The 24,412-nt window shown below is 51.3% G+C and overlaps 1 protein-coding gene across 1 annotated transcript; it reads left to right on the plus strand.

Annotated features, from left to right (window-relative positions):
- Positions 1-13,923: 13,923 nt before the first annotated feature.
- Mafb (MAF bZIP transcription factor B) lies at positions 13,924-16,788 on the plus strand. The gene has a single exon (XM_048440924.3). It carries the CDS (start codon positions 13,924-13,926, stop codon positions 14,893-14,895), a length of 972 nt encoding a protein of 323 aa, XP_048296881.1. The 3' UTR covers positions 14,896-16,788.
- The last annotated feature ends 7,624 nt before the right edge of the window (positions 16,789-24,412 follow it).

The raw sequence follows: 24,412 nt of genomic DNA on the forward strand, positions 1-24,412 counted from the left end.
AAAAATTCTGAAGGAAATGGGCATTTACTCTAGACAAGAGCACACCCTCTACAGTTCTTGTCTTGACCCATCACAGGAGCGTCTGTTAGCAATGCTATCCCTGCTATCCCTGCCTCTGTCCCTGCCTCTGTCTCTGTGTGCCATGATGTTTATGAAAGAGAGTTTTCTCTAAGGTCAAGAGCAGTGATTCTCAGCCTCAGGAGCTGCTTAATTGGCTTGTCCTTTCTGTCACTCTGTCCTAGCCACTCATTTATGCTCTCCCCAATTCTTTGCTTCTTGTTGCCCCAGGACATTTGCCCTTACTGTTCTTTTTGCCCCAGTGAACTTTCTAGGCTCCTCCCTTGACCGTACCCATCTTATCCTTCAAGTCTCTGCATAAACGTTACAGAGAAAGCATCCCTGAGGCCAGACCAAGTCATATCCTCCATGTGAGTTGCCAACACGGCCCATAACTATTCTTGCTTAGACTTCTTATGCTTTGTTGAGATGTGTTTTCATGACAGTAGAGTCATGAACAGTGCCATGCTGTTAGGATGACCAGTTCTCCACTTCACACATAGTGTGCTCTCCACAAGCTGTTTTGCTGACGGAGTAAACAGATGGTAGACGGATAGATGAGTCGAGGAGTCAGTGAATGACTGCGTTTCTGGGTGATATGTGAGCGTCCTCTTTCTCCCAGGGCCTGAGAATAGGTAGGAGACAGGCTGCTCCTTAGCTAGCCAGTGGTTTGACAAGTCTGCTAGCCCCTTCTGTCTCAAGGGGCCAAACCATGCTCACCCCTACTGCCTCTGAGCCCTGCATCTTTAACCCTTCCTACTTGGTGGTCTGCCTTCACCAGCTGCCCTTCTGTCTCCTCTCCTTCTGTTGGAGTATTAGAAACAAATCCTATGTACCAGTGCATTTCATACGTAACTATTTTAGAAGCTATGACTAACCGATCATGACTTAGTATTTCTTTTAACATGATCATAAGTAATACCAGCATCACATTGAACAACATAAAACTAACAGTTCTCTTCATATCCAGTACTTGCTTGTTATTCAAATATTCCAAATTTTTCTCAAAAATTTGTCCTTACATTTTGTGTGTTTGGGCCATGCTATCAGAAATTACATTTAATTGGCATGCTTCTTAAGTATCGTTTTGATAGTCCAAATTGAGAATAAGAGAAATGCCATTAATTTCTCTTTTTGAAAGTGCCACGAGTTTCTTTTGGAACATCTGCTTATCTCTGGGTAGCCCTAGGTCTTGCACTCACCAGACTATATCTTCTTGTGAATGTGACTGATGCCCCCCTCCTGGTGCTATTCGGGGGTGGGGGCACTCCTCCATTCATCCCCAGTGTTTCCCAGAAGCCGGTAGTTAGGGTGCTGTCATATTCGATCTTTGTCTGGAAGCCTTTGTAGATAGTGTTGTGCTCTCCTTGTTGAATCATGTCCTAAAGTCTGGTTGTCTCTCTTTTAACGATGTTAGGATCGATGTGTGGTTCACCCTGCCCTTAATTAACTCCTACTCCTGTCTCTGTTTCCATTGCTGTATGAACTTGTTTTGCAAAACAAGTCAGTTGAGAACATCGATCATATTGAACAGAAGTGGGAATGGGCAGGGGCTGGTGGCAAACGTGCTGACTGAGCCGCAGGCCCAGGTGAGAGGTTTCATGTCGGCCTTTCAGCATCCTGGAGGGTTTCCATGATGGCTTTGAGAAGTGGCAGATAGGAAACAGCTTGGTGCAAGTCACTCTACAGGGTGCTCTGACTCACCGGGCTCAAAAGGCTACTGCCGTTTGTTCCATTAGACACGGAAGGAAGCGTAGACACAGGCAGTGTAGGCACCTTGCTCAAAGGCCACCCAGCTAGTAAGACCCGGGATTTGAACTCTGACGTCAGGCTCGGCGCCTGTGTTTTTAGACACAGTGCTGTGCAACCCGTGACCCGTCAAAGGAGAAATTCCCTGCCCTTTCCCACACTGGGTGCCTTTTAAACCCTTCCTAGGAAGAGGCACCTGGTAGTTAAAAGTGTGTACAGGGTGGAGCAAGTCGGCCCCCAGTGGCCGGAGCAGGTACTGCACTCTTCTCCCATCTCTCCAAGTAGTCCTTTCTCCCTGTGCTACTGGTAGACACACAAGCTTTCACGCGGCAGGTGCGGGTACAGAACATAAAGTTCAATCTTTATTCAAGTGGGGTTTTACCTACCCAGAAAATGGAACAAAATCCTAGAGAAGTTAAGTGACTTGCTGAAGATCACATAGTAAATGCCCCGCTAAATTAGGATTAGAAACCCAGATTGTCCCCAGCTTTGAGGACTTGTGCCTAGACATTTGGTCCTTTTATGTTCCCATCACTGCTGGGTTTGTTCTAGTCAGGATTATTTAGAGGTTGAAAGGGTGGTGCCGGGGACTGGAGTAGTGTGGACAATCAAGGCTGCCAGAGTGACTTCAGCCATCAGGGACTGTCTGGCCTGTCATCTAGGTAGTTCCCCTCTTGTCACCTCTATAGGTGTCTCAGCCTGCTAACCTCACCTCCCAGGGCCTCAAACTTGAAGCAAAACCACAGAAAAGGCGCAGAGCCTCCCTGGGAGCCAAGTTCTTCTGGCTCTAACATGTAGCCCTGGTTATCAAAGCATGAGTGTGTCCTCTTGCTATCACCCCATCTTCCAGAGGAGATAAGAGTGTCTCCTAGAAGGATAGAAACTTAGAAGCTCACACTGCCTCAGTGGCAGGGCCGGATGCTGTAAAAGGCCAGACCTCCCATGGGGGCTGTACCCACACCCAACACTGGTGGTTAGTCTGTGAGCTCAGAGGAGCTGTGTGTGTGTGGGGGGGTGGAGCTGGAAAGGTTGCTCACCTAGGAAGCAGCCTATAGTCCATGGTCCAGTTTGTCTAATGACAAAAGCCAGGATAATGATTGAAGGTGGCTTTGGGTTCCCTGGGCAGCCTCTGGCGCCAATGCCTGGGGGGCTGTGTTGGCGCCTTGCACCCGGGGCATTCACTAATGGACTATGGCTGATCCCAGGTCTGATTGGCAGCCAGCCCTGAGGTCCTCGGGGGAGATCCTGGAAACTGTGGTCTCCAATCTGGAGACACTGTCCCTTCTGGGAGGCCCCTGTGGGGGATGGGGTGGGGTACTCAATTTGGTCTGAGAAAGGAGTGCTTCTGAGCCCCTGGGTGAGACAGAAGAAACATGAATTGAATATCCCTGTCCCCCCACCCCACCCCGACTGCCTGGATGGAATGCAAGCCGAACTTCCAGACAGAGAAATACAACAAGCTGTCAAGACAGGAGCTCTTGGTCTTCTCTTCCTACCGCCTCCCTGCCCCGCTCCCCTGCGTTGACAACACCCACTTCCATGCCAGGGTGTAATGGGGCCAGTATCAGTGCTCACATGTATTTTTAGATAACCCCTTGGGATATGGTGACCCCCCCCCCCAAGAGAAGCTAGAACCCCCTCTTCAGTACAGAAGGGAAGAATGAACTCTTCTGGAGGGCTCCAACAAGTGAGGGCTCCCATATGCCTGAGGAAGATTATCTGGGCCTGGGAGAACATTACAAACAAAGATACAGAGGAACAGATGATCATGCAGGGGAGGCTGGGAAGTGAGACCAGAGGGCAGACCTTTAAAACAATGCACAAGGCAACAGGGACCAACGGAAGGTTTTGGAGAGGGAACAGAAAAGAAGTACCTGAGATATTTGGGGTCTGCCCAGAGTCATGACAGACTCTTAAGCACACCAGGCAAGGTGAAAGAAAAGCGATGTGGCTGACCTTGTTCTAGGACAGTCAGTAGGCAGCTCCTTTGTGCAGCGCCCAAATGTTCCTCGCGCAGTGCCCAAATTTTGCTCGTTTACTAAAAGAGTGAGAAAAAGGCGCGTTAGGAAACTGCTGTAAAGCCCGTGCAAATCACCATGGTAACCTGATTAGCAGCTAAATTAAGTTCATGATTAAGAAGAAATAAATAAAAATAACTCTCCTCCTTAGCTGGGGCTACCCACTGGGCCACTGGCGGTTGAGCGGATGCTGAGGCCAGGGGCTGGCCCCTGCAGGATAGTTGAGGTGAGAGGCCCTATCTTGCCCGACTTGCCATGGGGCCACTTTAGCCCTGCCTCAGGGTGATGAGGCCCCTGGTGGTCTGGCCCTGTACTGCAGGCTGTGCTTCCCTAGGTCAAAGCCATAGTTTTCTCCGCAAAGGTTCCTTACCTTCCGAAGGTGTCCTTTTGTTGTCCTGGACCAATCTTCCTCTGTGAGCACCCACATTCGATCTAGAGTTAGTTTTGGTTCTAGAAAAGCTAGGCTCGGCATTGGACACTGATGTATCAGGAGTTTGGTGCTCTGTGTGTATAAGGGGCTATGGAAACATAGGTGAGCCAGGGAGGGCTTCCTGGAGGAGAGGGTGCTTAGGAAAAACACAGATATGTGAATGCTGGACAGGGCTTACTTCTGGTGAACATTCTGTGTCTCTTGCTTGGAGTTGACTAGCAGACAAACCTGGAAATAGGCAGCCATGGACCCTAAGGAGATCAGAAGGAGATTAAGTAACAGGAGAGGTGGGTGCACAGAGGGGAAGGAGCTTCTCATATTCCCTTTATGGACTTTTTCCCAGTAAAAGCTATTTAGATCAATGGCTGGAGTCAAAGGGACTTTGGATCCACGCTGAACCGCTTGGTAGCTGTGGCTTCTGGCAAATGATTCCGTCGATGTGAACTTTAGCTCCTTGTTTATGACATGGAGGCAACCATGATCATAATGCCTATCTACAAGGTTACTGAGAAAGATGGAATGAGATAAGAAATACTAACAGTATGTCATCCCTTACATGCAGAAAACCCCCCAGTAAGATGCTTGCTGATGAGTAAGTACTTGGGAAAATCTGCCTTGAGCCAGTGGAAGGTGGGGGATGGGATAGCCAGGAAGGGCCTGACTGAAATCTCCTTCATGAGAAATTGTTGTAGGAGCACTGTGGATGAATAATCCCTGCCCTAGCACTCCCGTGCTTGTGTTTGACCCTTGGCTGTACTTCTGGCTGCTTCCAGCCTGTAATCCAGCACTGGTGTGGGAGCTGGTTCACTCCCATGAGATAGGGAGCCTCAACATCCCCAGGGAGCTTGTAACTTCTCCAGCTCAGGCTGAAACTTCAGCTTCTTTCTTCTTGTTCTTTTCACAGGTGTCTGTGACCTCCCTGCCCATCCCGTTCCCCCTTCCTTCCTCCTTCCCAGTGAAACCCTAGTAAATCTTTTTGCTTGCTTCTTAGAAGACCTAAATTGACACAGAAGGTCTCAGTGGGAGAATCCTGCAAATGGGTGTTTGAAGAGGGCTAAATGAAACCTAGTAGCTTTATGGATGCTGATGGGGATGCTGCTAGTGATGCTGATGGGGATGCTGATGGGAATGCTGTTGGGGATCCTGTTGGAGGAGGTGTCAGTGTCAGGAAGTACTGATGGAGATGTCAGTGTCAGGAAATGCTGGTCTCTTCTTGAGTCCTGTCCTCAATTGTGGGTCTGTGAGCCGCCCCCCCCTCCACCAAACATACATCAGTTGCTTAAGTTTTCTTCTTTTTGCACTAACAGAGTGCTAGTTCTTAATGGAAGAGCAAGAAGTGTTTATTCTTTCTTCTAATCTCACAGAAGTCTTTGGGTCCAGTAGACATTCCATCAAAGTCACACAAAACCCAATGCTGTTGGGACCCAGGTTAATTTGGTTTTGCCTCCTGGTGTTTTGAGTTGCACCATGCTACTTTATTTGAGCCTTTTGTTTATGTCACAGAGACAGCTATGTCCCCCTTCCCAGTCACACAGTGGATAGTGGCAGTCTTGCTTCAGACTCTTCTGCTTGCTCCTTGTCTTTGCTAAGCTCTCTGAGTGGATTGCCCCTGCCAGGGGTCCTCAGGGTCCTGGCTCCCTCCCCTCAATCTCCTGTCCCTCAGCCCCTCCTCCGCTCTGCTTGCCTGTCCAGATCAGGGAAGCTGAAAACCCAACCCTTACATCAAAAGGGAGCTTGAAAAATACTTGGAGCAAAATCTGCTAACTGTGCATCCTCGCTCCGTGCCGGAACCGATATTAAATCAGGAAATGGCACTGAACAGCCGCTCTAAACACAGAAACAAGGGTTGTCAACACAGAAACCAAAAGCAATCTCTAACAGGCAGAGGTGAAAGGATCTGGCACAAGGCCGGGATGGGGGCTGAGACCCAGGAGAGGGTTCCTAGGCTGGATTTGTCTCTACTGTCTCTCCAGCATTTAGAAGGCAAGCAGCTTTCCAGTTCTGTCACTGAAAGATGGAAGAGAAGGAAGCATACTGTTTAAATACCATTGAGGACTTTCTTTGTCTTTCCATACATGTCTGTTAAGCGCCTACTATGTGCCTCACAGTGAATGAAAAGGATACCTGAGCATGTGGAGATGGTTTGTTGGCTCCTGGGATAGAGCTCCAGTTCTTTGACCACTGGAATGCTTGCTCTTACGGAGCTTTGTCTCCAGCATCTCCGGAACAGCGGCACCCAGGGGCCCAGGAGACAGGGGCCCTTGCTTAGATGACTCTGTCAAGTCTTCTTGCTTCTGTGTTTGATAAATTTCTGCATCTCCAAAGCCACAGGCAAGTCTCACCTTCTCTCTTCAGCCTTCTCTGCCCCTACCTCTCCTCTAGCAGGCATTTTCTTGAGCCCTGATGGCACTGTGAATGGACTGTCACCATGTCACCACAGCACCTTCCCAGCTGCAATGCAAGGCCTGCAATTTCCTGGATGGAGCAGCCCTCGCTTCCCAGCAATGCTTGCAGAATTGACACAAAAATGAAAAACCTTGATAAAAATCCATTGTTGATGGATTACCATCCTAGCTTCTAGATGGGAAATTAAATAGGTCCAATCTTGTTGGAGGCTAATTTGACAATATTAACATTGATAATACACCTATCTTTCAATCTAGCAATCCCTTTCCTTGCTTTGAAGAGAAATGTTTGCACATGTGTTCAAAGGAACATGTATAAAAGCTGTTGGTGGCAGCATTGTTTGCAACAGAGAAGTTTAGAAATGCCTTAAATATCCATCAATATGGGACTTGCTCTAAAAAAAAAAGAAGAAGAAGAAGAAAAAGAAAAATGACAGGGCATCCATTGGGCAGAATGCTGCCCATACATTAAAAAGAAGGAAGCAGATGTGAGCATTTGACATGGAGGTCCCTGAGTAAAACAAGCTAGCTGAGGCTGGAGACAGAGATGCTACAAGCCACATTGTTGCGTATTTTCCTCCAGGAACCTGGTCTTGTGCATCTGTCATGTATATTCCATCTTAAAGTAAAGAAAGGGAAAAAGAGCCAAAGTGGTCACTGCAGTGCCTGCCTGACCGCAGCCTGGGCTCCATCACAGTTCAGCATCAGCACCATTTTATCAGCCTTCTGCGATGGAAGGTGCTGTCCACTTCCTCAGTAGCTAGAAATCGGCTCCCCAGCTGGAGGAACATCCAGGCAAGGGGGCTTGGGGTACCAGATCTCCCCATTCCTTGGGTTAGTCTGTGAGTGTTGGGAGGAAGGAAGGAGGCTGTGATTAGGGATGAATGCTAATAAGGGGGAGGAAGGTACTGGGGTATGCAGGAGAGGTCCAAGGGTTCAGAGATACTGAACAGTAAGCAAGTTTGCCCAGTTCTTTACTTCATTCATCCACTCACTCATTCATTTGTTACATAACTATAATTGAATACCTCCTGCTATGGGTATTATGCTGGCTACTGGGAACCCAGAAACAGCCCCCCGGAGCTCAAGGTCATTTCGTGTAGTTTCTCCAAATGTGTTTCAATAGTCTATGTAGTTGAATACTCTGTGTTTTAATGCATTTTCTCAAGTGAAAATAATTTGGATTGACTGATCAAACTGCATTTGGCCTCCCCTGTATTGTTTCCTAAAGCCTTTCTCAAACCTGAGGTCTCCCTGATCTACCTGGTAGAAAGGAGGGGCAGAGGCCGGAGCTGTGTTGTCTGACAACATGGAATGCTAGGAAATCTCTTCTGACCCCCAAATCCAGCTACCATCCATGTCCTCCTGAAGCCTGGGAAGATCCCCATCCTACCTTTTCTAAGTCCTTCAGAGGCAAGCAGCCAGGTTATTCTGGGTAGAGGATGCTGTCATGTTCAGAGACCCATGGCTGAAAGCAGCTTAGTAGGCTAAGGACCTTAAAGGAACCGGTGTGCCTGGACCATTAGTGGGGGGAGTAAAGGACAATTAGAGTCTGGTGGGAGATGTCACATGCAGTCCTTCGAGAGCTCCAGAGCTAGAACGACCAGTCTCATAGAGCAAGACTGACTAGCTCCATGAAATAGCAAAAGTCAATCAGTCCATAGCCAAAGCCTCTGCTGTCGTTTAAGCTGTGGATGAGGGGGTGGGGTGGGTGCCAGGTTGGGAACTGGAGGCCTGAGGTGGAGGGAAGCAGCTGTTTTGGTCAGGCTATGAGAGGGGAAAGCCAGGATGTGGTTTCAGTGTCTGTAATGATGGCCTTGGGTCGCCATCAGGTGTGGTGAGCAGGGAGTGGCACTGGGGATCCTTCACCCAGCTGTGGCTGTTAGCAGCGTCAGCTCCTTCTATGTGACCGGAAGCCACATCCCCCTTCTTTTCACTTCTTTCTTTTTTCTCTGCCCCCTCTCTTCCTCTTCTTCTTCTCCCTTTCCTTCCATCACCCAAGCCTCTCCCTTTTTATTCTCCGTCTCCTTCTTTCTCAGCTGTTTAAGAGAGGTTTGACTGGTACTTAAGGTCAAACTCAGGACACAGGCAGGACCACCGAAGTCAGGACTGAGATTCAGAGCCAACATCCGTGGTCAGGAGGCCAAGGGTGAGGGACAGGATGGGAAGACTGTCAACCTTTCCTTTGGCTGACGGTTCACCTTGGTTTCTTGCTCTCCCCACACAATCAGGGAAGAGGGGGAACCCAGGGGTTCTTGTGGCATCCAGGAAAAGGCAGTCAGACACTTCCCTTAGAACTGGGAAGAGGCTCAGCAATGAGGAGAACAGCCACTGGTCTCTCAGAGAGTTGGAAATCCCCAGAGACAGCAGCTGGAGAAGACCCATGCAGGCACCGGCATCCCTGGGGGGCTTCATGGTAGAGGAACCCTCCCCCCACTGCCCAGGATTCTCAAAGTCAGAAGTTCTGGCTTATCACTTCTGTGTAAATTGAAATGAATCCCTTAACCTCCAAGAGTCTCCCCTCTGTGTTTGGGTGAGCTGGTGATGACCTTGCCCACTACAGAGACCTCTATAGGTGGGCTGCTGGAGGAACAAGAAGCTCTTAGGACTCTGATGTGTATCCCCAGCTACCTGCCTGCCAGTCTGTGCAAAGTAGGAACAACCAGAGCTGCTGCCCGTGAGAGATGTGAGAATCAGACTCCAACAAAAGTTATTTCAAATTCCTGTGTGGGTGGAGGTGAATGTTTTCGAGAAACACCTCTTTGAGGCCATACTACCCAGCGGGTTATGGAATGTGTTCCTGGTGTGTATCCTACAATTTTCTCTCAGACACACTAAAGTAAAGCGAAGGGAAATGGACATTTCTGTTGTAGTACAGATCCCGCTCCTCTGCTGTGCGCGGGAGGGGTTCTTCATCTTCGACCGGCAGATGATGTAACTGTGGTTGCTGCAGGGCCTGAGTACCAGGACCTAGCATAGTACAAAACCTTGAAAGCACTGGTTTGGATTCTGATGGCGGTTGTATGTGGACGACCAGACTAAAGTGGAAGTAGTTGCTACAGTCGGAGGGAGGAAGAGGTAGGGTGGAACGACCTCAAGGCCCTCGCCCCCTCCCCCCCACTCGCCTCTTGGAAGCCACAGACTTCCGGAGGTTTTCAGGGAGCGCTGGCAACAGGGCATCTTCTTCCTTTAGGGTCCTGCGAAGGCAGCGCCGATCTCACGGCTTCTTGCAAGAGAAGTGTGGGCGTCCGAAGGCGGGCTTCTGTAGGTTTTCTTTCCAAACGCTAGTCCCTTCCCGGTAGAACTCAGGCCCTGGGACCCTTGAATTCAAGGGCTTCTGCTCGGCAATCTCGGATAGCAGGACCCCCGCTATCTAGGGGGGGCTGCGAGAGTTGTGAGTCTCCAGCCCCTACAGCTGCGGTTCCCAACCCAGCACTCACACTACGTACACAGGCACACTCCTCCCGCGTGCCATAAACCTCACTCCTACACTCACAGTTCCGCCTACTCGCTCACTAAGCACCTGCAGTCCTCTCTCCGGGAAACCTGGGTGAACCGCGCGCCTCAGCGCTAAACGCAGGTGCCAGGGCGCCGCCCAAGTCTGGAAGCGCAGGCAGGAAGGCGCGCCACTGGGTATCTATCAGGTTACCCTGATGGCGTGGCGGAGATGCCATGAGGGCAGCACCGAGAGAACCTCACGTTCTGCCTCTTGCTCTTCAATGTCTTGGGGAGCAGTTTCTTCCCCTAGAACAGAAGTGCCTCGAGGCCCTGTGTCTAGGACCCCTCAGAGTCCCTGTATCACTGCGGTGAAGTTAAGGAATTTCAGGACGATGCAACCGGGTTCGCTTTGGAGTAAAACAATCTCAAAGATAAGTCGAAGCGTTAGATAGAAACTGCTCTATCAGGGGCTCTAGCCACTGGCAATCCCGGCTTTCCTTGGGCTCGCTGGAGGTTGCCTGGGCCTCCTGACTCTTTCCCGTTGCTTCTCTCTCCGCTTCCAACATTCCAATCAAGCTCTTAGTCAAAACACGTCCCAGCACCCTCTCCATCTCCCCTGTCTTTCAGGGTTGGGGAGCAGTCCTTTGTCCCGTCGATACCCAGGACCGGGAAGAATCCGCACAAGGATGCCAAGAGTGTGGTGGCGGTATGGAGATAAACCTTGTTAGCCCAGGAGTTCCAGTCCCAAGGCCCTGCAGAAGAGCACATCAGGAATCAGAATGGAGAAGGCTGGACCATGAAATAGAATAGGCTGTGAGCAAAGGTCTTCACTTGGGGCAACCTTTCTACCCTTTCTACCCTTCCACTCACAGGACCTCTCTCTCTCTCTCTCTCTCTCTCTCTCTCTCTCTCTCTCTCTCTCTCTAGCAAAGAAACGGGTTGGGGTGGGGGGAGTGAATGTAGGAGCCGCGAGATAGCTCAGCTAAAGACCGGAGGAAGAGAGTGGCTCCAACAGAAATAGGCACGGGGACAAAGAGGAGCAAAACTGCCAGGACAAAGGCCGAGTAATCCAAACCCAGAGAGGGCAGCGCATCTACTGGGATTTTGCAACTACTGGTCTGTGGCCGTAAGAGTCCTCTTCAAGGGCCACGTTCTTGAGAAGTGGGTTTCAGTCCTCGTGTGGTGACAGGGACACCCGGGGAACAAGCATAGCTCTGCTGAACTCCGCGGTACTCCGGAGAGGGTGTGCAGTGAGGCGCGCACTCGGGAAGCGCTGGGTCTCAGATGGCTAAGGGAGGGAGCTAACGCTGGGGCCGGGTGGGTGTTAAGAGAGTCCGCCTGTGGTGGGAGAGGCTGGAACCGCTGTTTGCAGAGACCTGGAACTCTAAACCCAAAATGTCATTAAAACGTCCCATTGCCGAGCTGAGGTCCGAGTGTGCGGTCTCCTCCTGCGACCGTGACTGGAACAAGGCAAGTGGGTCGCTAGCGCCCATCTTCATCTGCCAGAGGTTGGGGCGAATGGCCCAGACAGGCTCTCTGCCTAGGCGGTCGAATCATTTCTGCCAAGAGTTCACTTCTCCAAGGGTTTGAGATTTTCTCAGCCGTTCACTGATCTAAACACTTTAGGTCAAGTTTTAGTTCAAATACGTTCACTTTGTTAAAAAATAGACTCCCGAGACCACTGTCTGTCCTATCTTTCCTAAGGACCATAGAGAAAGGGTTTTTCTTATTTATCGGAGTCATATTTTTCTTTCTAACTGTTACAGGAAAAAGAAATTCTGGTCTGATTGTCATTGACGCGGGCCACTGGACCCCTGCGCGCGATGCTGGCCGGCGGTCCAGCCAGGACACACTCACCTAGCATGCTTTCGGCGGCTTTTCTTTCCGCGTCTTGAGATGGGAAGCCAGAAAGCGACGCGGGAGGCGGGTCCGGTCTCCGGATCCAGCGAATAAGACATCTATTCGCTTTTGAAAGCGGGGGTGGGGGGGTGTCTCAGAAAAGTCCCATATTTCCTGCCTTTCTGACCCAGGGTAGGGAGGCTCCGTTGGCACTCTTCCCCGTCTGAGAGTCTAGTGTTCTGCGTTCCCGCCTCCCACCTCCCCGTCTGCGCTCCAGAGGGGTTTCTCACCCGGTAGCCCTGTAGCCTCTCCACCTGGCGTTTTCAATTTAGGACACTGATTTTTCCAGCTCAGGACCTTCCCTAGAGGGGAGTAGCCCACAAGCACACCCCAAAGGCTTGGGTATGGCATTTCAAAGACAGCAACCGGGAAGAACTCGTGGTTGAGTTCGAAGATGGGATCTCACGACCTATGCATAGTTCCAGGAGAGTCTGTCCAGGGTTCCAGGGTGCACACAACCTGCGTTCAGACCTAGCTTGACCGGGTGAATTAGTAAAACCAGTATGGGTCCGAGGCGCCGTCCAAGCCTGCCGGCACCGAACCAACCAGTTCAGGGCGCCTTTGCGCACCGTGGCCACTTGGGGTCGCACTTTATGCCTGTTTGAACTCCTGCGCAGCCTTCAGAAGCTTGGATCAGCTTAATCCTTACAAAACGTTCAGACAAAAACAGGGCCCCGTTCCTCAGTAGCTCAGAGCCACTCGGTGCACCGACCGGTGTTGGTCTCGGCTCCGAGCCTCACAGTACTCAGGTTCCCATACGACTGGCCAGTGAAAGGTATTCAGAGCCTTTGGGCAGACTCTCTTGTTTACCTTCTTGGGAGCATTTTGGGGGTGAGGGATAAATGAACAGAGCCCGAGCGGTGAGACCACTGTCTCCGAGCTCAGTCACCAAACTGGCGCCTCTTAGCTTGAAGAACCTTCCTAGAGTTAAGAGTTAGGTTTGAACAGAACTCTTGGAGTCCCAGCCCCGCCCTCCCCCACCGCGTACATTTGCGCAGACCGCCAGAAACACAGGCTCGCACGACACACATTCACTGGGCCCGCGGCGCCGAGGACACAAGGAGCGTCGCCCACTGGGCGGGGGCCGCTTGGGAACAAAGGGCTGGGGAAGCGTCATCCCGGCTCTTATTCTGAGCCTACTTGAGGGTGACACGGGCCGAAGGTGGGAGTGCAAAGAGTATCTAAGGAGGTGTGAGTGTAGGCAGGGGGTTGGGAACGGCGGCTTGGTACAGAAGTGGGGCGCGCACCGAAGGCGAGTGTGCGGGGGACCTCAACTCAGGGGGTTGGGGGTTGGGCCCAGGCCGGCCGTCCCACACGGCTCCAGCTCTCTCCTCCAGGCCTCCGAGGCTTCGGGGCTCCTCCGGCCTCCAGTCAGCTGACGCGGGGGGCGGGGGAGCTGTCAGGCACGCCCCGCCCAGCGTCGCTGGGCCGCGGGGGCCGTGCAGCCATTGGCCAACACGCCGCGCCGGGCCGCTTGGGCCCCGGCGCTCCAGTGACATCAGGAAGCGATAAAAGGCGGCGGCGGCGCCAGCTCCTGCACAGCTGCACCGCCGTGCTGCGAGCGGCTGCAAGCAAGAAAGCCCTAGAGCCAAAGAGCCGGAGAGCGAGCGGCGGGCGCTTTGCCCCGCGCCTCCCCTCTGCCCCAACGCGCACCTCGCCTGCTTCTCCACCCCGCCCCAGCTCGACACCTCTCGGTCCCGGCGCGGCCGCAGCCCCGAGCTCCGGGGCAGCTCAGGCAGCCTCGGGAGGACTCTCCGGCGCGCCGCCGCGTCCCCAGACAAAGGCTTGGCCGGCGGCCCCGGCCCGCAGCGCCCTCGGCTCCCCGCCTCCCAGGCTTGCCGCTCTTCGCCCCCGCGTTTGGCTCGGCGCGTCCCGGCCGGCCGCAAAGTTTCCCCCGCGGCAGCGGCGGCTGAGCCTCGCTTTAGCGATGGCCGCGGAGCTGAGCATGGGGCCAGAGCTGCCCACCAGCCCGCTGGCTATGGAGTACGTCAACGACTTCGACCTTCTCAAGTTCGACGTGAAAAAGGAGCCGCTGGGGCGTGCGGAGCGTCCCGGCCGGCCCTGCACACGCCTGCAGCCAGCCGGCTCGGTGTCGTCCACCCCGCTCAGCACACCGTGCAGCTCGGTGCCTTCTTCGCCCAGCTTCAGTCCGACCGAACAGAAGACCCATCTCGAGGACCTCTACTGGATGGCGAGCAACTACCAGCAGATGAACCCCGAGGCGCTCAACTTGACTCCCGAGGACGCCGTGGAGGCACTCATCGGTTCCCACCCAGTGCCCCAGCCGCTACAGAGCTTCGATAGCTTCCGTAGTGCGCACCACCATCACCACCACCACCACCCTCACCCTCACCACGGGTACCCAGGAGCCGGTGTGACTCACGATGAGCTGGGCCCGCACGCTCACCCGCACCATCACCACCATCACCAAGCGTCGCCGCCGCCGTCCAGCGCGGCCAGTCCGGCGCAACAGCTGCCCACCAGCCACCCGGGGCCGGGACCGCACGCAGCGGCTGCAGCCACGGCTGCGGGTGGCAACGGGAGCGTGGAGGACCGGTTCTCAGACGACCAGCTGGTGTCCATGTCGGTGCGTGAGCTGAACCGCCACCTGCGGGGCTTCACCAAGGACGAGGTGATTCGCCTGAAGCAGAAACGGCGGACCCTGAAGAACCGGGGCTACGCCCAGTCGTGCAGGTATAAGCGCGTCCAGCAGAAACATCACCTGGAGAACGAGAAGACGCAGCTCATTCAGCAGGTGGAGCAGCTTAAGCAGGAGGTGTCCCGGCTGGCCCGAGAGAGAGACGCCTACAAGGTCAAGTGCGAGAAACTCGCCAACTCCGGCTTCAGGGAGGCGGGCTCCACCAGCGACAGCCCCTCCTCTCCCGAGTTCTTTCTGTGAGTCGTGGCGGGTCCCGGCCCCCGCCCTTGCCCTGGCCCAGACTCCCTGTCCTGTGTCCCTAACCCTGGACTCCCTGTCCCTGCCATGGCCCCGGCCTTGACCTGTTTGACTCGAGAGAGAGAGAGGGAGGAAGGACGCGCGGGCCACGGGTGACGGGCGGGAGCACGGGTGGGTAGGGCACCTTGGCTCGGAAGAGAGCGGCGCAAGCCAGAGCAGCCTGCCAGACTTGGGCAAAGTCAGAGGGACCCGGGCGGGTGGGAGGTCCCGGAGTAACTTTTTCTCCAGGCTGGAAGGCCGGGAGGCATTTTCCAAGGAGTCGCCAAGGCCGTCTGGACACTTCTGGCTCTGGGAACTTTGTGAGTGCCAGGGCGACCGGTTCGCAGCCCAGAGCTCAGGTCGCCCCAGGAAGAGCAGAGGAGAGGAGAGGGACTCTGGAGTCCCCGAGGGCGAGAGGCAAGGCTGAGGAAGGAAGAACAGACAGATCTGTCTGTCCAGAGTCCGGAGAACACTGGCTCTCAGCCGGAGACGCGGGCCTCAGTTAGGACATTCGGCGCGCGAAGAAAAAAAAAATCTCATCAGTTTTATTGCCTGCTCGATTATATAGAAAAATACGAAAATCTGCATTAAAAATATTAATCCTGCATGCTGGACATGTATGGTAATAATTTCTATTTTGTACCATTTTCTTGTTTAACTTTAGCATGTTGTTGATCATGGATCATAGCCCCCTTGTTTCTTTGAGTGAGTAGGGATGCAGTTCCAAAACTCCTGCGGCTGCGGCTGTGAGAGAGCGGAGTTTCAGTCGCCGGCCGGCTTGTAAATTACCCGCCCGGCCAAACCACACTGAGAACGTAGCAGCAAGCTGAGTCTTTGTTTGGGTTTATTATTATGGCATTTTTGTTTGTAAGTAAAAATAAAAGAAAGAAAGACAACCAACTTTGTCGTGGGGAACCTTTGGAATTTGTATATTTGGTCCCCTTTTCCTTCCCATTTTAGTTTTCAGTTTCTTTGGTGTTGAGGAAGAGATTGTGAGGGAGGGAGATAACCGTGGACATCCACACCTTGGGTGCAGGAGCATGTCCTCAACCCGGTCCTCTGGCCAAATTGACCACCCCCTGCCCCTCAAGAAGAAAAAGAAAAGAGACCGGCTCCTTGACTTTTCATCCCTAGGAGTCAACCCTGGGCTGGCTTGGAATCCCTCCAGGAAGGTGCTAATTGCAAGCCCCCCTCCCACGTCATGGTTTAGGGTGAAAGGATTTCCCCCCCACACTTCTTGCAACTTGTCAGTGGTGACCTGAGCTCCCATCGAATCAAATGCCATTCTCAGAATGTACCAGAAACCCACACATTGGCAGGTAATGCTGCAACTTCCAAGTGCGTTCTTTAGACCAATGCATTATGTGTCTCCTTGCTGTCGGGATAGCGGGTGAGTTATTGGTGGTGTCCCCACTCCCGTCGGTTGTACAGTAGTTAGAGGGGAGGTCTGGGTGTTTTTCTTTGTTGTTACTTTCATTTCTGCGGGTCAGTAAAAGGATTTAAGTTGCACTGACAAAAATACCAAAATGAAAGCGTACTTTTTTTTTAAGTTCCCATCTGAATTTGCTGGCGCTGCTGGCTGGATGCTTTTTTGTTTGTTTTTGAGTTTGTATTAGTTGATAAATTTACAGTAATAACAAGATTGTATGAACCGCATGGTGCTTGCAGTTTTAAATATTGTGGATATTCGTCCTGCATCGGAAACGAGCTTTGGTTTTTACTGATTCAACTGTGTTGAAATCAAACTTGCAGCAACGCAACAGAAATTGTTTTTAATTTCATGTAAAATAAGGGATCAATTTCAACCCCCTGCTTATGATATGAAAATATTAAAATCTAGTCTTATTGTAGTTTTAATTCAGACTGGTTTCTGTTTTTTGGTTATTAAAATGGTTTCCTATTTTGCTTATTAAAACCATTGAAATGGTGTTTATTTAGAGGACTCTGTGTTTGCATGACTTTAATACTCTTGTTTCTTCAAGAACTTCTTCTCTTGAATATCAAGTTTGGGGCATTTGTTAGCAATGGACCCCAAGCAAGGGCGGGCAGATCAGTTCTCTCCAGTGTGTGCTATATGTGAGCCTCAAATGTGTCCTCTGCTTTCCACCCAGGTTCAGACCCAAGTCGAGAGGGCATCTGTATGCTGAGAGAGGGCTTATCTGAGAAAGACACCTTCCAGTGCTTTCAGGCTTGGCAATCAGGGTCAGGACTGGGTTACCTGCTGGCCTGCAGCAGGGGTAGTAAACCACAGAAGCCAGGAAGCCAAGAGGACATTAGTTTTTTTTTTGTTTGTTTTTTTTTTTTTTTTTTTGAGTCCAGGGCCAGTTAAGTTGCAGTCCTTGCCTTCCTGCCTGGGTCTCAACTTCCTTCAAGGCACCAGGCAGCTTAGAACTAGTCTGCTGGCTCTAAAGGAAGGCTTGCTCTCCTTTCTCCAAGGTTGATGGAAGCGGGTGACACCTGACACTAGATCTTGGGGTGCAGGACCTTCTTGGTAGGAAGCTCCTCCTTGGAATTTCTTCCCAGGTTAGTATGTTCAGGGTGTACAGGGCCAACAGCCCTCAAAAAAGACACTGTGTAGAGGAGCTTGGATGTCAGTATGTCCTCAAGTTGGAGGCTGAAAGGGTTTAGGCTGGCTTAGCAGCTATGATATTAGCCTGGAGATTCCTGACATGGAAGTGGCCCTAGGCCACTTCCCTTTCCCTGGTCCTATGAAGGTCAGTACCTACCTTGTGGCCCACTCTCCTGGTGGCCTCCTTGGAATCTTGTCTGTGATTTAGATTACCTTTAGACCAGCCTCTCTCTCTGGCATTGGGGCAGACCACCCGGACCTTAGAGAAGCTCTCCTCTTTTGGTAGAGGCTAACTCTCTGTGGAACTCCCTGCTTCCACGCAGACTCTACTATGCCTTGAAATCCTTGGCATTAGAGTTCCTAACACGGAATTTCAGGATCCAGATGGGGAAGTTACAGACCCAAGCAGGGAAGCCCTGGCAGGGATCTGAGTAGGGGGTCGCCTTGGAAAAGAAAGGGAGAGTGAAACTTCAAGGGAACACATTTTGGCCAGAATCCCAGGAGCTTGGGCTTGTGATTGGCATCTCAGGAAGAAGTTTGGGGACCTAGACAAACAACAGCGACAACAGCAAAAAACAGAGCAAAATAATACTAACCACGATCCACACCTGTAGTGCGTCGGTGGTGTGACTTCAGCTCAAAGTGATTTCCCAAACCCATTCAATTTTCCCAGTGGAGACAAGGTTTGGCAAGCAAGGCTTTGGCCTCCATTTGGAAAAAGGCAGCTGAGCCCGGTTCTCCCACGTGTAGGTGGGAGTGATCCATTTGTAATTCCACATGCAAGTGCCACTACAGGTACAGATATGCCACCTTTAAGGAAACAGGCCTCTCTTAGGGGAGCATCTGAGGAGACTCCACTGTGCAGGTCCTCACAGTGGAACAGAGACTTCTGGTGGCAGAGGCTTTAAATTTGGTGGTCTGATCCTGTCTAGAACCATTCCGAACAGACTAGCGTTGTCCACTTCCGGCATTGCCTGGATTTTAGGAAAGGCTGTAAATTCCAAGGAATTGTCTTTATTCTGGATAGAGACACTTAGACACACCCAGTGAGGTCACCATCATTGTGCATCCAGAAAGGACAAGAAGTGCCACCCTTTTAGAGTTGCCAACTGAGTTTGGAGAGGAGATTCTAGGCACAACCCTAGTGACACGTTGACACACCAGGGCACCCACACCCTGCACTCACACGGATGACCCTGGCGGCACTTTATTTAGTGCCTGCTCCCAAATCACCCATTGAATACTAACTCGCCCCAGGCCGCAAACGGGAGTGGGGGAAGCTGGGTAGAGCCGGCAGCTCTTTGGAGTGGGCCAGGTCTTGTGGAATGCTCTTGAGAGCGGGTTTCTATAGCAGGCAAGCCCCTCTACTTGCAGCCGCCAGCAATTCGTACCGGCCAGGATGCCGCAAGCCGGGGAAATAGGACGTGGATACCCAGGACCTCCAAGGTGCGTCTGGCGGCGGTACTCGGCAATCTTTATCCTTCTTTTCGGTTTCTATTTCTCCCTACTGCTAGAGGGCAGCTCGGGATCCTACACTCCCCACCACCCACTGAAAGAAAAGTTCTCCCTGCACCAAAATCTTCTAGGCTTCCACTGATCCCACGTAGACAAGCTGGCGCCTGCAGACAGAGACGCACCCGGAGACAAAAACGCACAGACACCAACACCGGGAAGCACTCAGTGGGCATTCGTAGGCTCTGAGAATGGGGCTCCATCTCTGGTTGCCTTCTTTGCTGGGGCAGCCGCTGACCTTCAAACGGCTAGGGGCTAGGCGCAGTCGCGTTTCTTCTTCCCGGCTGTATCTCACCGGCTTTAAGAACCTGGGGCAGTCGCTGCTGTCACCTCCTTCAGTTCGGCGGAGAGGCATTCAGGTGCCCGAGGTTCAAACAAATCGGTTTACTTTCTCTAAACCTCTGTTTCTCTGTACATGCGTGCGTCTCTGTCTCCCCTCTTCTCTCTCTTCCTCCCTCCCCTTTCTTTCTGTCCCTCTCTCCCTCCCTAGCCCCCTCCCCCGACCCCATTTTCCATTTCTTTAGCCTTTCCTACCTAATCTTCCATTTTCTGTACTCCCTTGCCCTCTATTCCAGGGCAGCCTGAAAAGTCTACCCAGAGCTAGCCAGGCAGGAGGAATGAGGGATGGCCAGGCGGGCCTCCAGTCTGGGAGTCACCACTTAGCGTTCTGCACCTGCGCTGTTTTAGGGTCTGGTCTTCAATCTGCCCACTCTCTAGTTTCATTCCTTTCCAGTGGCCCTCGCTGTGGCTGGCTGGGGCCTGCAGGCCGACACTCTGTTCAGATCTCTAGGGAGGCTGAAGCTAGTCACAGATGCAGTCATAGGAAGTCTTTGTCACTTGCCTCTGGGCTTTACAGCTCCCTGCCCTTGCCAGTTGGAGGTTCCCATTTTCCTTTTGTGCTGTTCGGGGTACTCTGCACCAAAACTCACAGTGGAAGCTGTCAAGAGCCACACCATACACAGCACTAGGCTGACCACTCCATGACCTGGAGGCTCCGTTTCTGCCAGGAGGGCCAAAGGCCTCACTCAGTCACAGGTCAACCCTCCTCCCAACCCCGCCTTCGGTTTACCCCTGGTCTGGAGGGAGCCAGGAAACTCTGGAAGATTCTCTTATGTGCTTTCAGATGCAAAGCTCCATTGTCTTCTGGGCCCTTTGATTTCCCCAAAGGAATACTCTGGATCCCTTATTGAGTATCTGTCCCTTTCACCATCTGCAGTCAGAAGGCTCTGGTGTTTAGATTTGTAATGAAAGGAACTCTTCCCCCTCGGACCAAAATAAAATTCTTCCATCGCATATCCTTGGAGGCAGCATTTCTCCAGCCCCTCGGAGAGTCAGTTCCACGGGAATAGGAATAGCTGGACTGGGCTGGTGCCCAACACTGCATCATAGGAGGACAATTCAGATAGAGTGCGGGGTTGGTCCTGTGGGTCGGGTGTCATCTGAGCATGAAGAACAGACACCTCTGGGCTTGCCTTTGAAGGCTGGGGCTCTTTTGACTCAGAAGATAGGGTTTTTCTTTTGTGAGAAGGCTGCTGGTGGAATCTCCTCTTTCCCATAGTTCTTGGGCAGGAAGCACTTCTTTTGGGGGGTATGCATTCACCAAGCACCCCCATCAGTTCCTCAGCATCCTATGTAGCTTCTCCTATCCATCCACACACCTTCATTTGACTGGTACACATTTCCATGCCTCTCAGTTTTAAATTCCCTTTTCCATTGTCCTACGCACGTTATCTTAACCGGTACATTTAGATAATATCAGAGCTGGCTGTTCTCACTTGGAAGAAATTAAATATGTGAGAAAAGTTGCAGCTCCAACACGAAAAACCACCTAAATTAATAATAAGGATTTGTTCTGAAGCAGAATTCGGTTGCAGCAGCCTCTTGGCGTTCTTTGCGAGTGAAGCTACTTTTAAGTAAAACAGCAGCTATTCATTATATATTCTGTTTTATTTTATTTTATGTTTTTATTTAAAAAAAATGGATGCTGTCTTCGGATTGGAGAGGGCAGCTGCAGAGGTGGTGGGGGAAGGCCTGCCTGGAACTCTCTGTGAGAAACAAACTATTTCTGACATGGGAAAGCCGATAAAGTCCATACATCTGTGTTGTGGCACTTTCATTTTGGAGCATTGTGTATTTTACCTGTGCTGAGACTTCCTTGTGTGAATGTATAGGAATGGGTACTTGAGGGGCCCTGTTTGAATAGTCTTCTTGAGGGCTGGGCATCACTCCTGGCTTTATGGTTGTATCAGATCCTCCAGCCCAGGCTGTGTTTGGCTCTCACTCGGGTTCCCTTGTTTCTTCTGGTCTGTTGCCCTCACTTCCCTGACTCTGCCAGTTACAATTCTGCCATTGAGTTCTACCCAGAAGGGACATAGGAGCATGCTGCCCTGGAGTCAGCTTTGTCTGCTCACAGTGAGTGGGACAGGGCTGTATTTCCTAACATGGGGTGAGGCCTGCCCCCGACATCTTTTGTTTCCTGGGCATCTGAAGAATCTGGTACATGGGATTCTTTCAATGGATGTGGGACAGGTAGGTCACAGAGATGTGGTCCAACCCTTGGTTTAGTCTCAGGACATTTCACGTAACTTGGTAGCATAAGCTGGTGTTATCCAAGGGCCAGAGGTGGAGGAGGGGACAAGGCCCTGTAGTCACTAGGGGAAGAGTCTAGAACCGAAAGCCATACCTACCTAGTGATGAAATTTATTGTTTTGTCATAAACCTTATAAATCCTCATATAAATTTCTCATCAATGGCACTGAACCCTCCATAGGTGAGGTCAGAAAGAGCCCCCTTTGGGGTTGGTTTTGCCCCTAAGCCTCTGCACAGCGTGGTTCTTGATTTTTCTAGCTGGATACTTCATGTTTTCCAATCACAAGGCTTCCTGCCCAGGTGAAGATGTGGACGGTTGACACAGGACAGCACCTTGAAGACAAGGGTGTCAGTGGGGACAGCAGCTGTCACTCACTCTGCTCTCGGACAGTGAATAATGGTGCAGAAGCTGTGAGTGTAGAAGCGGCATCCTTGTCCTGGAACATCGGAGCTATGTAAAATTAACAAACAGTTCTCTCACTCCTCATTTGCTCCTGACTGAACTTTTCAATAAACGGATCCTAATGACGGAGCAAGCGTTCCTAGCAGAAGCAGCCTCTAGGTGAGGCGATTGGGAAAGGTTGTTTTGTGTGCAATAAGTGACGCTTTGGATCTAACATAGATATGTTTCTGCTCTTAGGGCTGGTCCCCTAATGAATGCACACACACACACACACACAAACACACACACTCATATTTACATATGCAGAGGCAGAATTTGCATGTATTCATCTGATATATATATATATATGCTATCATATTCACTTGTATGTCTAACTCGTTATACATGTACCCAAATGCATGTATCCATGTTAGACGCATACGTGTCTAAATACTCACGTTCATGCAGTTATAGTGTGCATGATGTGTACAATTATGCACACAGACGTATGCCTCTATAATCATATCTAAGCATTATTGGTTACACATGCACACAGGCTCTTGTAGAATGTATTGGGCTCCTGTGTACCCTCAGAGACTCACACATACTCACACCTGTGTGTGTGTGTGTGTGCATGTGTGTGTGTAAGTGAACACTAGCCTTCATGCTCATTCACACACAGGCGTCATGTAACAAGGGAAATGCAGCACCAGTGGGGTTAATGGAGGCCCCAGACTCCCATAAATATTTATAGGAAGCACTCAAGCTCTCAAAGTGGGAGACGAAACCTCTCGTCTTGAGCCCCTGTAAATCACACGGGCTGCTGTGTGCTACCTGTCAGATCCAGGCTGTTCTCTGCAAAGGCGACACATACATGTTGGAGCTGCTGTAGCCAAGGGTCAGAGGTGACGGGGACAAGGCCCTGTGGTCATCCCTTGATAAGAGTCCCCAGGAAAGGGTCTAGAACAGAAATCCATACCTGTCAAGTGATGAAATTTAATTTTTGTTACCAAGCCTTATAATCTCTCTATAAATTTCTCATCAACGACATTCAATTCAGTGTAGGTGAGGGGGTCAGAAAGAGCCATCTTTGAGGACCGGTTTTCCCCATGGTCATCCCAGTGCCTCGCCAGGTGTCCATCAAATATGTTGTGGTCACCCCACTCCTAGGGACACTGCTTCAAGAGTCAAGTGAAGCAGCTTAGTCCTGCTGCTGCTGCTGTTGCTGCTGTTCCTGCTGTTCCTGTTGCTGCCTGCTGCATTCAGGGATGCAGACTGGAGAGGCATTTTGTGACTATGTGAGACTCTGCTGCTCAGTGGAGGGACAGCATCTCGAGCTGATTGAGGAGGTACGGTCCTGGTAGAAGCCAGATTTGATACAGTGTGTGTGCGTGCATGCATGAGTGCATGCGTGCGTGCGTGCGTGCGTGCGTGCGTGCGTGTGTGTCTGTGGTGGTGGTGGTGGGTGTGTGTTCCAGATTCAAGAGTGGCTTTCATCCACCAGTTTTGTATTCTTAAGGTTTACTCGATCTCAGGATCCCAAGCTGCTGCGACTGTGTTCAGTGCAAATTCTATGCTTGGTTTTGTCTCCTGAAGCTGATCATCTGCATGCTAGACACTATTCTAGGATTAGATAAAGCAATGAGCGAAAGCATCAAGCGTCCCTGCCTCTCTGTTTCCTGTCTGATAGGAGAACAGAGGTGCCCTTCGGGCAGCACAAGGAATGCCCACGTGCAACGGAGCAGCTTGAGCCTGACCCTTGAAGGCATCCACACAGCAGAGAAAGAGCAGTCAAGGAGGGCTTCCTGGAGTTGGTGCATGGCTAGAGACCTGAGGTCCGAAAAGAAGTTATTCAAGTCAAATGGGTAGATGAACACTCTGGGCTAGCGCCACCCCATGGATGTTTCCATGGTAACAGAAAGTTTTTCTATGTTTGTGCCGTCTATTAAGCTACAGGTGGTGGTTGAGACTTTGAATATGACTCAGGCAACTGAGAATCTGAATTTTTCTGAGTGTAGTGTATGTGTATGTGTTCACGAGTGTTGTGCATGTGTGTGAATGTGCATATGTGGGAGTGCATTTGTGTATATGTGTGTGTGTATGTGTGTGTGCAGTGCATGTGTGTGTGGTGGCCCAGAGGTCAACAGCAACTGTCTTTCCAGATTGCTGCCCATCCTATTGTTTAAAGCAGAGTCTCTCCTTGAACATGGAGCTCATTAGTTAGGCTAGAGGGGCTGGCCAGCAAGCCTGGGGACCACGTCTGATTGTTTCAGTCTTCCCAGCCCTGCGATCAAAGAGGCACGCCTCTGTGTTCAGCTTCTGTGTGGCCACTGGAGAGCCAACTCAGGTCCTGATACTTTGTAACAAGCACTTTATTATCGGAGTCTTCTCCCAACCCTCCAGTCTGTCTTTCTGTCTATCATCTATCT

Source organism: Myodes glareolus, chromosome 10 (genome assembly GCF_982192425.1).
Source record: "Myodes glareolus chromosome 10, mMyoGla1.1, whole genome shotgun sequence".
NCBI classification, from domain to species: Eukaryota; Metazoa; Chordata; class Mammalia; order Rodentia; family Cricetidae; genus Myodes; species Myodes glareolus.